Source organism: Rana temporaria, chromosome 7 (genome assembly GCF_905171775.1).
Source record: "Rana temporaria chromosome 7, aRanTem1.1, whole genome shotgun sequence".
NCBI lineage: Eukaryota > Metazoa > Chordata > Amphibia > Anura > Ranidae > Rana > Rana temporaria.
Window position 1 is genome coordinate 99,556,612 of NC_053495.1, and position 13,432 is coordinate 99,570,043.

Genomic DNA, 13,432 nt, shown 5'->3' on the forward strand with positions numbered 1-13,432 from the left:
CGTCTTGCTGGATGCCTTTCCCTGCATGGCTGTCCTCCTATTAAAGTCTCAGGCCCCGTACACACGACCGAGTTTCTCGGCAGAATTCAGCCAGAAACTCGATCGGAGCCGTATTCTGCCGAGAAACCCGGTCATGTGTACACTTTTGGCCGAGGAAGCCGACGAGGAACTCGTCGAGCCAAATAGAGAACATGTTCTCTATTTCCTCATTAGTCAATGGGGAAACTCGACTTCACAAGGAACTCGACGAGCAAAACGATGTGTTTTGCTCGTCGAGTTTCTCGGACGTGTGTACGGGGCCTTAGAGTCTGACAATTAATCTTGCAACTTCCTAAGGGTGTCCTGGCGCTAACCCTCTCTCCCACAAAAAAGGTTTGTTAGGAGAAATAAACTTTCTTTTGCATCCAAGAAGTGTCTGGCGCCCAATAATTTATTAACTACACACCCACCATGCCACACAACCCACTACATACAGAAGGATGTCAGCTGTCCCTGGCACTTGAGGTTCTCATTAGATCAAAATAGGCCTGAGACCTTGCTACAGAATGGTTTGTGGAGTTTGTAAGAGTTTTTCAAATCAGACCTCACAGTAAAACTTTACTAATTGATTGCCTGGGTTGTGGCGATTTGACTATACTGTCATATCTCCAACTCAGAACGGCAGATACCTCAATCCTCAAGAGTAGATAGTTGTAGAGAAATATTAACTTAGGATAGCATTCCTGCAGATTTTAGCAAGTACAGTGGTTGCTAAGGATGAGCCGAACACCCCCTCACCAGAACTTGCGAACAGGCAAAACATTTGGACAAACACGCGAACAACGTTTAAGTCTATAGGACACGGACATGAAAAATCAAAAGTGCTCATTTTAAAGGCTTATATGCAAGTTATTGTCATAAAAAGTTTGGGGACCTTGGTCCTGCCCCAGGGGACATGTATCAATGCAAAAAAAAGTTTTAAAAACGGTAATTTTTTCTGGCACAGTGATTTTAATAATGCTTAAAGTGAAAAAATAAAAGTGGAATATTCCTTTAAATATCGTGCCTTGGAGGTGTCTATAGTATGCCTGTAAAGTGGCAAATGGTTCCCGTGTTTAGAACAGTACCACAGCAAAATTAAATTTCTAAAGGAAAAAAGTAATTTAAAACTGATTGCGTCTCGGCAATATAGATAAAACTCATTGAAAAAAACTGCATGGGTTCCCCCTCCAGTCCATTACCAGCCCTTTTGCGTCTGGTATGAATATTAAGGGGAACCCCAAACCAAAAATTAAAAAAATGATTGCGTGGGGGTTCCCCCAAAATCCATACCAGGCCCTTCAGGTCTGGTATGGATATTAAGGGGAACCCTGTGCCAAATAAAAAAAAAATGGCGTAGGAGTCCCCCCAAAATCCATACCGGACCCTTATCCGAGCATGCAACCTGGCAGGCCACAGGAAATGGGGGGACAAGAGAGCGCATCCCCTTGAACCGTACCAGGCCACATGCCCTCAACATGGAGAGGGTGCTTTGGAGTTGCCCCCCACAGCCCTTGCCCAGTGGTTGTGGGGGTCTCCGGGTCGGGGGGCTTATTGAAATCTGGAAGCCCCCTTTAACAAGGGAACCCCCAGATCCCGGCCTCTCCCTATGTGAATTGGTAACGGGTACATTGTAAATCCATCTCACGTCGCCCGATGGACCGAAAAAAGCTAAATAAAACCGCAACAGCTCCGCCTCTATGGAAGGCTCCCACCGAGTGACGCTTCTTCTCTGTGACAACTGTTGTATAGCTGAGGGCGGAGCCACCCAGTGACGTAAATGGGTGACCCCACCCACTCTGACACCAGGTGATGTCAAAGGAAGGCGGGGTCGCCCGTTTACGTCACCGAGTGGCCCTCCAAAATATGGTATGGGTTTTGGGGAGACCCCTACGCGATTTTTTTTAACGTTTGGCGCAGGGTTCCCCGTAATATCCATACCAGACCTGAAGGACCTAATATGGATTTTGCGGGGACTCCCCACGCAATTTTTTTTTTCAATTTTTGGTTTTGGGACCCAAAAGGCCTGGTAATGGAATGGGGGGGCATGCTGTTTTTTTCAATGAATTTCATCTATATTGCCGGGACCCAACAATTCATTACAACCGAGATCAGTTTTAAATGACCTTTTTTCTTTCGAAATTTCATTTTGCTGTGGTACTGTTCTAAACACGGGAAAACTGCGCCACTTTACAGGCATACTATAGACACCCCCCAGGCACGATATTTAAAGGAATATTTAATTTTTATTGTTTCATTTTAACCGATTGCTGGCCGATGCACTACGATATACATCGGCAGAATGGCACAGCTGCGCAAAGGGACGTACGTCCCTTGGAAAAATCTCGATGACCACTGGGTGCCCGCAATCGTGTCACGGAGCTGCAGAACGGGGAGATTTCCCTGTTCTGCCTAGTGACAGGACAGAGATCTACTGCTCCCTGTCATCGGGAGCAGTGATCACTGTCATGTCACTTGTAGCCCAGACCCCCCACAATTAGAATCACTTCCTAGGACACTTCATCGCCCCTTGGTGTTTAACCCCCTTCCCTGTCAGTGTCATTTACACAGTAATCATAAAAAAATTAAGGCCCGGATTCATAAAGGAGTTACGTTGGCGTATCTCCAGATACGCCATCGTAACTCCGAATGCGGGCCGTTGCATCTCGGCGCCTGATTCATAGAATCAGATACGCCACAATATTGCCTAGATACGAGCGGCGTAAGTCTCCTACGCTGTTGTATCTTAGGGTGCAATATTTACGCTGACCGCTAGGGGCGCTTCCCTAGACTTCCGCATAGAATATGCAAATGAGATAGATAAGCTGATTCAGAAACGTACGTCCGCCTGGCGCATTTTTTTACGTTGTTTACGTAAGGCTTTTTTTGGCGTAAAGTTACCCCTGCTCTAGCCAATGCATAGTATGGACGTCGAGACAGCGTCGAATTTTCCGGCGTTTACGTTGTTTGCGTAAGACGTACGCGAATAGGGCTGTGCGTAAGTTACGTCCACGTCGAAAGCATTGACTGTTTGCGAGGTGATTTCGAGCATGCGCCCTGGGGTACGTTTATGGATGGCGCATGCGCCGTTCGTTAGGAACATCAATTACGTGGGGTCAAGGCTCATTTTAGTACAACACGCCCACTGCCTGGACAATTTGAATTAGGCGGGCTTACACCGGCCCATTTATACTACGCCGCCGTAACTTAGAGCGCAAGTTCTTTCTGAATACAGGACCTGCCGCTCTAAGTTACGGCGGCGTAGTGTATCTGAGATACGCTACGCCCGCCTAAAGATAGGCAGATCTTTGTAAAACCTAGCCCTCGGTTTTTAAAACTTTTTTTGCATTCATACATGTTCCCTGGGGCAGGACCCAGGTCCCCAAACACTTTTTATAACAATAACTTGCATATAAGCCTTTAAAATTAGCACTTTTGGCTTTTCGTGTTAGTGTCTCATAGACTTTAACAGGGTTCCGCGGCTTTTGAATTTGCCACGAACACCGCATAATGTTCGTTGTGCGTTGAATGTCCGAACAACCAAAGTTCGGCTTGAACTTCTGCTTGGACCGAACCGTTCACCCATACCTAGTGGTTGCACAGTGATAGAAGCAAGCAAGCAGGTAACAGCAATCTATGATAGAGCCAGCCTGAAGAGAGCTTGACAAGCAAGAGACATTAAAATAAAGACCCTGTTCCCTTAAAGCATGTTATACAGCACAGTGCTTGTGCTGTGTCATCTGGACCCCCGTATCACCTGAAATACCTAGCTGATCCTGCCTGGCTATATCCTACCCTCTGCAAACAGACCACAATAATCATGGCTGCTGAGCCCTGACACCATGGTCCTTTTGCATGATTCCGTTAGCCGAAGCCTGCTATCTGTCTCCTGTGACCTTCTCCCCCCTCCTTCCTCCTCCCCTCTCTGCCTGTCTCTGCTCTACCATTGCCACCCCCTGCTCTTGCTGCTCTCATTTCAGCTATAAAATGCTCTCATCCTCTCTGCATAATAATTGTCCCCGTACCCGTGTTCTGCAAAAAAAAAATACACGGTTGTACCTGTATGAGCTCTGCTTCCGCTGCTCAGCTGATTGTCGGCGGCTCGGAGCTCTGTCTCTCCTCTATCCCCTTCCTCCCCGACTGACATCAGTGAGAGGGCTCGATCCCACCCACTGCAGCTCTGAGCCGTACAGACAAGGGAGGAGGGGAATCAGCTGAGCCCGGGAGCGGAGCTCATACAGGTTTTTTACAGAACACAGGCACAGGGACAATTATTATAATGGTGCAGAGAGGATGGCAGCATTTAATAAAAGTGAGTTAACAACCACCTTAAAGTGGATGTAAACCCAATTCATAATATTTCAGCTGGGCACATATATCTGTAGTGTTTTTTTATCTCTTCAAAGAGCTAAGTCCCATAGCTGTCTCTTCCTCCATAGCTCTGTTATCAGCCTGATAACTTCTCACTCATTCAGGGAGACGTCAGCCTGAGCTGTGTGTCGGAGTAGGTTGCTATAAATAGACTAGCAGCCAGCTAAACAATTCAGACTTCCTCTGCATGTGTGGGAAGGTATGTATGCTAGTGAGATTCATATAGTGGTAGTCACCCCCTTGGCTTTTTACCTATTTTGTTACATTGCAGCCTTTAGTTCAATGTTTTTTTAATATAAATTATATGTGATGGATCAGAACACAATGGTCTAAGTTGGTGAAGTAAAATTTAAAAAATATATACATAAAACTATTTTTCAGAAATAAAAAAATGATAATTGGCATGTGCGTATGTATTCACCCCCTTTGTTATGAAGCCCATAAAAAAGCTCTATGTGAAATGATGTCCACCTGTCTAATCTAAGTGTCACATGATCTGTCATTACATATACACACCTTTTTGAAAGACCTCAGAGGCTGAAACACCTAAGCAAGAGGCACCACTAACCAAACACTGCCATGAAGACCAAGAAACTCTCCAAACAAGTAAGGGACAATGTTGTTGAGAAGTACAGGTCAGGGTTAGGTTATAAAAAAATATCCAAATCTTTGATGATCCCTAGGAGCATCATCAAATTTATCATAACCAAATGGAAAGGACATGGCACAACAGAAAACCTGCCAAGAGACGGCCGCACACCAAAACTTACGGACCGGGCAAGGAGGGCATTAATCAGAGAGGCAGCAGGTAACCCTGGAGGAGCTGCAGAATTCCACAGCAGAGACTGGAATATCTGTACATTGGACGACAATAAGCCATATTCTCCATAGAGTTGGGCTTTATGGCAGAGTGGCCAGAAGAAAGCCATTCATTTCAGCAAAAAACAAAATGGCACGTTTTGAGTTTGCGAAAAGGTATGCGAGAGACTCCCAAAATGTATGGAGGAAGGTGCCCTGGTCTGATGAGACTAAAATTTACCTTTTTGGCCATCAAAGAAAACGCTATGTCTGGCACAAACCCAACACATAACGTCACCCAAAGAACACCATCCCCACAGTGAAACATGGTGGTGGCGGCATTATATTGTAAGGGTTTTTTTCAGCAGTTGGGACTGGAAAACTGGTCAGTGTTGAGGGAAAGATGTATGGTGTTAAATACAGGCATATTCTTGAGCAAAACCTGTACCACTCTGTGTGTGATTTGAGGCTAGGACAGAGGGTCACCTTCCAGCAGGACGATGACCCCAAACACACTGCTAAAGCAACACTTGAGTGGTTTAAGGGGAAACATGTAAATGTGTTGGAATGGCCTAGTCAAAGCCCAGACCTCAATCCAATAGAAAATCTGTGGTCAGACTTAAAGATTGCTGTTCACAAGCGCAAACCATCCAACTTGAAGGAGCTGGAGCAGTTTTGCAAGGGGGAATGGGCAAAAATCCCAGTGGTAAGATATGGCAAAATCATAGAGACTTATCCAAAGCGACTTGAGGCTGTGATAGTCGCAAAATGTGTCTCTACAAAGTATTGACTTTAGGGGGGTGAATAGTTATGCACATTGACATTTTCTGTTATTTTGTCCTATTTGTTGTTTGCTTCACAATAATAATAATAAAAAAAATCTTCAACGTTGTGGGCATGTTCTGTAAATGAAATGATGCAAATCCTGAAACAATCCATGTTAATTCCAGGTTGTGAGGCAACAAAACACGAAAAATACCAAGGGGGGTAAATACTTTTGCAAGGCTCTGTATACCAGAGCTGCTTTAACCTCTTGACCACCGCCCCATGTCAAAAAGACGTCCTCTTTTTAAAGATGGATATTTCAGTAACAACAGCAGCTGCTGCCACAACCGAGGTATCCATCTCTTCAGTGGGCGGTGGTGTACACGATAACAGCGGTCTCTGCGGCGGATTCGCCGCAAGATCGCCGTTATCGGTGGCGGGAGAGGGGCCCCGCCGCTCTCCCGCGCCCTCCGCCGCTTACCGGAGCCGTCGGTAGCGGCGGAGGCGATCGGGTCCGTTCAGCAGCTGACTGGGGTTGCGAGTGAGGGAAAAATGTCCTTCACCCGTCCCCATAGCTCTGCTGGGCGGAAGTGACGTCAAAACGTCAGTCTCGCCCAGCGTCTTAAAGAAACATTTTTTTTTTTGTCATTTGAAAAAATGACAGCTTCAATTTTTTTTAATTTTTTTTGCATTTAAGTCTAAATCTAAGATCTGAGGTCTTTTTGACCCCAGATCTCATATTTAAGAGGACCTGTCATGCTTTTTTCTATTACAAGGGATGTTTACATTCCTTGTAATAGGAATAAAAGTGATCAATTATTTTTTTTTTATTTCAGTGTAAAAAATTATTAACTAAATAAAAATAAATAAGAAAACAAAAACATTTTTTTTTTAAAGCGCCCCGTCCCGACGAGCTCGCGCACAGAAGCGAACGCATACGCGAGTAGCGCCCGCATATGAAAATTGTGTTCAAACCACACAAGTGAGGTATCGCCGCGATCGTTACAGCGAGAGCAATAATTCTAGCCCTAGACCTCCTCTGTAACTCAAAAAATGCAACCTGTAGAATTTTTTAAACGTTGCCTATCGAGATTTTTAAGGGTAAAAGTTTGACGTCATGCCACGAGCGGGCGCAATTTTTAAGCGTGACATGTTGGGTATCATTTTACTCGGCGTAACATTATATTTCACAATATATAAAAAAATTGGGCAAAATGTATTGTTGTCTTATTTTTTTATTCAAAAAAGTGATTTTTTTCCAAAAAAAGTGCGCTTGTAAGACTGCTGCACAAATACGGTGTGACAAAAAGGATTGCAATGACTGCCATTTTATTCTCTAGGGTGTTAGAAAAAAAAATATATAATGTTTGAGGGTTTTAAGTAATTTTCTAGCAAAAAAAACTGTTTTAGTCTTGTAAACACTGAATCTGAAAAACAAGCCCGGTGGGAAAGAGGTTAACACTGACAGATATGTAATGTGCTACCTTAACTAAATATAGTTTTGGGGCTCTGTAACACCCCTTCATTTTGGCCATCAGATTAAAAAAAAGAAATTCCGATCTTCTGTGTGGAACTCCAACGGAGAAAAAAACAAGCATGCTCAGAATCAAGTCGATGCATCCCATTGGAAAATCCGATCGTGTGTACAGGGCATAAGGCTAACTGTGATAATAAAACTACTACACAACTATAACTCACTAGGGCTATCATGTGATCTCAGATTGTGCAACACATTCACATTAAGGAGACCTACAGTGATTTTCTTTTTTGCATGCAGTTCTCCATAAAGATATTCAGTATGTAAAATCATTTTGCCATAAAAGTATTCATTTTATTATTTTCATAATAATATATGATGTAATAAGTTACAGTATATTATAATACTGACTGTATACATTTAATTGATATCTTCAAAGGTATAGAACAATTTAAGGGGCAGTACTTACACAGTAGAGAATACAAGCTTCCAGACAATTTTAAAGGGAAAAGAGTTTTGGTGATTGGCATTGGGAACTCTGGAGGGGACATTGCAGTGGAACTAAGCAGGACAGCAGAAAAGGTATGTATGTATGTATGTAGCTTGATTTGGATAGAGTGTTTAAGTACGAGTAAATATGCAAACTGTGAAATAATACTGAATACAGCTGAGAAAATAATTATTTGAACCCCTGCAGATTTGTAAATTTGCTCACTTACAAAGAAATTAAGGGTCTAATATTTTTTAATCATAGGCGTATTTTAAATGATAGAGACGGAATATCAACCTAAAGTCCAGAAAAAACACATGATACAAATGTTATAAATTGAGTTGCAGTTCAGTGAGTAAAATAAGTATTTGATTCCCAAGCAAAACATGACTTAGTACTTGGTGGAGAAACCCTTGTTGGCAAGCACAGAGGTAAGACATTGCTTGTAGTTAGTGACCAGGTTTTCACACATCTTGTGTATATATACACTGTGATTCTGTACTTCCCAAATATGCTGCAGACATCTCTCTCCACTGGGTCTGACTACAACCATTTTAACTGTGGGCAGCTGAAGCTGCTGCCTGTTCACTTCCTGCATTTACACAGAGGGGGGGGGGGAGAGAGAGAGAGAGAGAGAGAGAGAGAGAGAGAGAGAGAGAGAGAGAGAGAGAATAAGCCTAGGCTTTTTACCAGACAAGAAACAGGAAGTGGGCTGTATAAGGTATTTACTGGCAGAACAAAAAAAATGTTTTCCTATCCAAAGGTAAAACAACAAGGGAAGAAGATTTAATAGATGGAAAGTTGAAAACAAATGACTGAAAAGCTGCTTTAAGGTTTCTTGGCTGTCTCTTGACAGTTTGAAGTTTCAGCTTCCTTCATAAATATTCTACAGGATTAAGGTCATCCAAGATTTTACAATAGATGGCCCTATCCATTGGCCCCTCAATGCAACAACGTTGGCTTGTACGTTTAGCGGAGCAAAAGCCCAATGCATCATGCTTCCACCTTCGTGCTTGACTGTAGGGATGGTGTTCCTAAGGTCATAATCATATTTTTTCTTCCTCAAAACACGGCGAGTCGAGATAATGCCAAAGAGCTCCATTTTGGTCTCATCTGACTACAGCACTTTCTCCCAATCCTTCTCTGAGTAATTTAGATGTTCATTGTCATCACTGTACATGTGCCTTCTTATGGAGGAGGACTTGCCTTATTTGGAGGAAGAAAAACTCTGACTATGACCCTAAGAACACCATCCCTACAGTCAAGCACGGAGGTAAAAACATGATGCTTTGGGGCTGTTTCTCTGCTAAAGGTACAGGCTGACTTTGCCGAACCTTCTTCCCTCAGCCCAGAACACTGAAGATGGGTAATGGAAGGGTCTTTCAGCATGACAATGACCGAAAACATACCACCAAGGCAACAAAGGCGTGGCTCAAGAAAAAGCACATTAAGGTTATTGAGTTGCCTATCCAGTCTCCAGACCTTAATCCTATAGAAAATTTATGGAGGGAGCTGAAACTTCAAGTTGCCAAGGGACAACCAAGAAACCTTAAATAAAAAAGTGGTTCTAATGATATAACATACAGGAGAGGTGAGAGTGTCAGGAAAGGTTCCATCTGCTGGTGCTATTTATCACCTGGCTCGCAGTACTGCATCTCACCAGCAGGTGTCTCCTGACAGTTCCAAACTGTCAGGAGAACTTCTCCCTGCTGGTGTTATATCACCCTTGGGATGCAGTACTGGTCTCCACCAGCAGATGGACCCTGACAGTATGGAGCATACGGCCCTCCCTGTGCTCAGGTGTGACCTGAACTTAATTATTACACCTCTATATATACCCGGCGAGTTCAAGCTGACCTCGCCCTGGTATCTTTCTACCTTTCTGACCTGGAGCCTGCAAACCTGACCCTGCTTCCGACCCGATCCCTGTCCCGAGCCCATCCTGGGCTTATCCTTCCTATTGCCTGTTTACCCTGGATCCTGTTCCCCTTGGATTCCTGCCCCGCAGCCTGTTCATCCATCCGCTCCCTGCTCTGTTGTGTTCCCGTCCTCACCCTTCTGCTGACATCCCCTGGTGTATGACCTTGGCCTGGTTTTGTTTACGATTACGGTATCTCCCCTTGATTTGTATATACTATTTGTTGTTGTGCACTGGTTGTCTTCACATGTTTGTAAATAAACACCTTTTTATTCAACTACATACCTTGTTGGTCTCCTCTGTGCAGTCACACAGTACTGGTCTACCTGATTCTCTGACAGTATATCAGGGCCTTCCTTGACCAGACGTGCCTGCATTGAGGAACCATCCTGTTGTGGTGTGTATTTGAACATGGATTTCAATGAAATCATTTACTATTCTCTGCTGGCAGAGGAGGATGAGGAGTATTGTCTCCAGGTTTTGGAGGGATGGACTAGTGACCAGCTAAAGGAAACCATCCGATCAGCTCATTCCTTGGTGGATCAGGGTTATATGTCTTATGATATTCAGCTGTTAATCCGGTTATGTGTTAAACTGGCCCTGACGTTCATCCCAGATGGTAGTGATGATTTCTCTCCCCCCTTCAGTCGTGACCAAGTTGAATCCTTGATATGGTTAATGGAGGATGATCCAGCTTCTTTTGATGAACATTATTCCTCTTGTCCCCAGCAGAAGTTATCTGAGTGCATTAGTTCAGTGCAGTCTCTGATTAGACAAGGTGTGTGTGAACCTGCTTTTGTTCAACCTGTGCTGCAGGCATGGTCAGATCTCCTGATTTCAGCCAAACCACTACGTTCCAGCTCTGCCATTAATCACCTGCTTAATGGGTGACATGTCCAGTGAGTATGCTGGCCATGCAAGAACTGGAATGTTTTTAGCTTCCATGAATTGTGTACAGATCCTTGTAACATGGGGCTGTGCATTATCATGCTGCAACATGAAGTGATGATTGTGGATGAATGGCACAACAATGGGCCTCAGGATCTCGTCACGGTATCTCTGTGCATTCCAAATACCATTAATAAAATGTTCATTGTTCATAGCATACACCTGCTCGTACCATAACCCCACCACCACCATGAGCCACTCGATCCACAACGTTGACATCAGCAAACCATTCACTCACACAGAGCCATATACGCTGTCTGCCATCTGCCCTGTACACTGTGTACAGTATAAACCAGGATTCATCCGTGAAGAGAACACCTCTCCAAAGTGCATGCAGATGACCTTCCCTGATATGGTTTCTTACAGTTTGTGCAGAAATGCATTGGTTATGCAAACCGATTGTTGCAGCAGATGTCTGGGTGGCTGGTCTCAGACGATCTTGGAGGTGAAGATGCTGGATGTGCAGGCCCTGGGCTGGTGTGGTTACATGTGGTCTGCGTTTGTGAGGCCGGTTGGATGTACTGCCAAATTCTATAAAAAGCCTTTGTAGACGGCTTATGGTAAAGAAATGAACATTCAATTTAAGGGCAACAGCTCAGGTGGACATTCCTGCAGTCAGCATGCCAATTGCTCCCTCAAACTTGCGACATCAGTGGAATTGTGCTGTGTGATAAAACTGCACATTTTTGAGTGGCCTTTTATTGTGGCCAGCCTAAGGCACACCTGTGCAATAATCATGCTATCTAATCAGCATCTTGATATGCCTGTGAGGTGGATGGATTATCTTGGCAAAGGAGAAGTGCTCACTAACAAAGATTTAGCCCAGGTTCACACTGGGCTGCGGGAGTAAAGCTGTGCGAGTTCAGCTGAACTCGCACGATTTCACTCCCGCTGGCAGTCCCGATTTTGGCCGCGATTATAGAGACATCTGTGCACATCTGATCTGCAACTACAGGAAACGTTTGGTTGAAGTTATTGCTGCCAAAGGAGGTACAACCAGTTATTAAATCCAAGGGTTCACATACTTTTTCCACCTGCACTGTGAATGCTTACATGGTGTGTTCAATAAAAACATGGTAACATTTAATTCTTTGTGTGTTAAGCAGACTGTGATTGTCTATTGTTGTGACTTAGGTGAAGATCAGATCACATTTTATGACCAATTTGTGCAGAAATCCATATCATTCCAAAAGGGTTCACATACTTTTTGTGGCAACTGTACATATATATATATATATATATATAAATGTGTGTGTGAACCTCAACAAAGAACTTTTCTTATTTGCTCACTTTTTGCCTGTTGAATATACCATTGAAAGCATTTAGTCATATCTGTATATAGGTGCAAAATGCTATCAGGACATTTTGTTAGGACTACAAAACACACCCCACCATGGAAAACAGGAGAAGGAGAGGCGTTATTTAGTCCTAACAAACTTTTCTGTCTAAGGCCACTTTCACATTGAGGCATTTTTTATGCGGTACATCGCTAAAAATAGCGCTGCTATACCGCATGAAAAAATCATGCCCTGCAGGCTTCAATGTGAAAGCCCGAAGGCTTTCACACTGAAGCGTTGCGGTAGCAGGACCGCTCCAAAGTCCTGCTAGCCGCATCTTTGGAGCGGTATAGGAGCGGTGTGTTTACCGCTCCTATACCGCGCCTTCCCATTGAAATCAATGGGAAACCGCGGTAATACCGCCCGCAACGCGGATATCGCGGTAAATACGACAAATAGCGCGGCTATACCGTCACCGCGGCTCCACCGCCCAATGTGAAAGCAGCCTTAGGGTCATAACACTGTTTTTCCATAGGTACAGTGGCATGAAAAAAAATATTTGTAACAAATAATTTGTTTTAATTTAACTTTACATTACACAGCACCCTGCATCTCTGGACCCCTTTACATTACACAGCCCCCTGCACCCCTTTACATTACACAGCACCCTGCGCCTCTGGACCCCTTTACTTTACACAGCACCCTGCACCTCTGGACCAATTTACATTACACAGCACCCTGCATCACTGGACCCCTTTACATTACACAGAACCCTGCAGCTCTGGACCCCCTTAATGTTACACAGACCCCCCGTTCAGTGCAGACCCCCCGTTCAGTGTAGCCCCCCTTCAGTGTAGCCCCCCTTCAGAATAGCCCCCTTCAGAGTAGCCCCCCAATTCAGTCTCGCCTCCCTCCATTCAGTGTAGCCCCCCTTGTTCAGTGTAGCCCCCCTTGTTCAGTGCAGCCCCCCTTCAGTGCAGCCCCCCCGTTCAGTGTAGCCCCCCTCGTTCAGTGCAGTCCCCCCTTCAGTACCTCAGATCAGCGCGGCGGCACATGCACAGAAGGTCCTCTCCCCCTGTTTACACATAAACAGAGAGAAGGGGGAGGCGGCTTCACTCGGCTGTGCCTGTGTGACATCCGGGATTGCACAGACAGGCAGCCTGTCGCCGCAAGAGGAGGGGATGGTAGGTGCAGCGGTGTCACCCTGCACCCCCCCCGCACACCCCCTACCCCTCGCTTCTGTAGCTGGCTCGCCTCTCCCTGCCTGTGCCAGTGTGCCGCTGCCCAAACCCTGTGGCGCTGCCACCGTGGGTGTAATACAATCGCGGAGGAGGGTGCCGTTCTGACACCCCCCCTCCTTACGCCTCTGG

General features: G+C 44.8%; 1 protein-coding gene across 3 annotated transcripts in view; it reads left to right on the top strand.

Annotated features, from left to right (window-relative positions):
* Window positions 1-13,432, top strand: part of LOC120945537 (flavin-containing monooxygenase 5-like) — a 96,210-nt gene that overhangs the window by 55,729 nt on the left and 27,049 nt on the right. For 2 of the 3 annotated variants that reach the window (XM_040359750.1, XM_040359749.1), the window contains exon 5: window positions 7,869-8,011. The exons of the other annotated variant lie outside the window; for it this stretch is intronic. In XM_040359750.1, coding sequence (XP_040215684.1) covers window positions 7,869-8,011 — 143 coding nt within the window. The remainder of the gene's footprint in view (window positions 1-7,868; window positions 8,012-13,432) is intronic. 3 annotated transcript variants of the gene reach the window in all.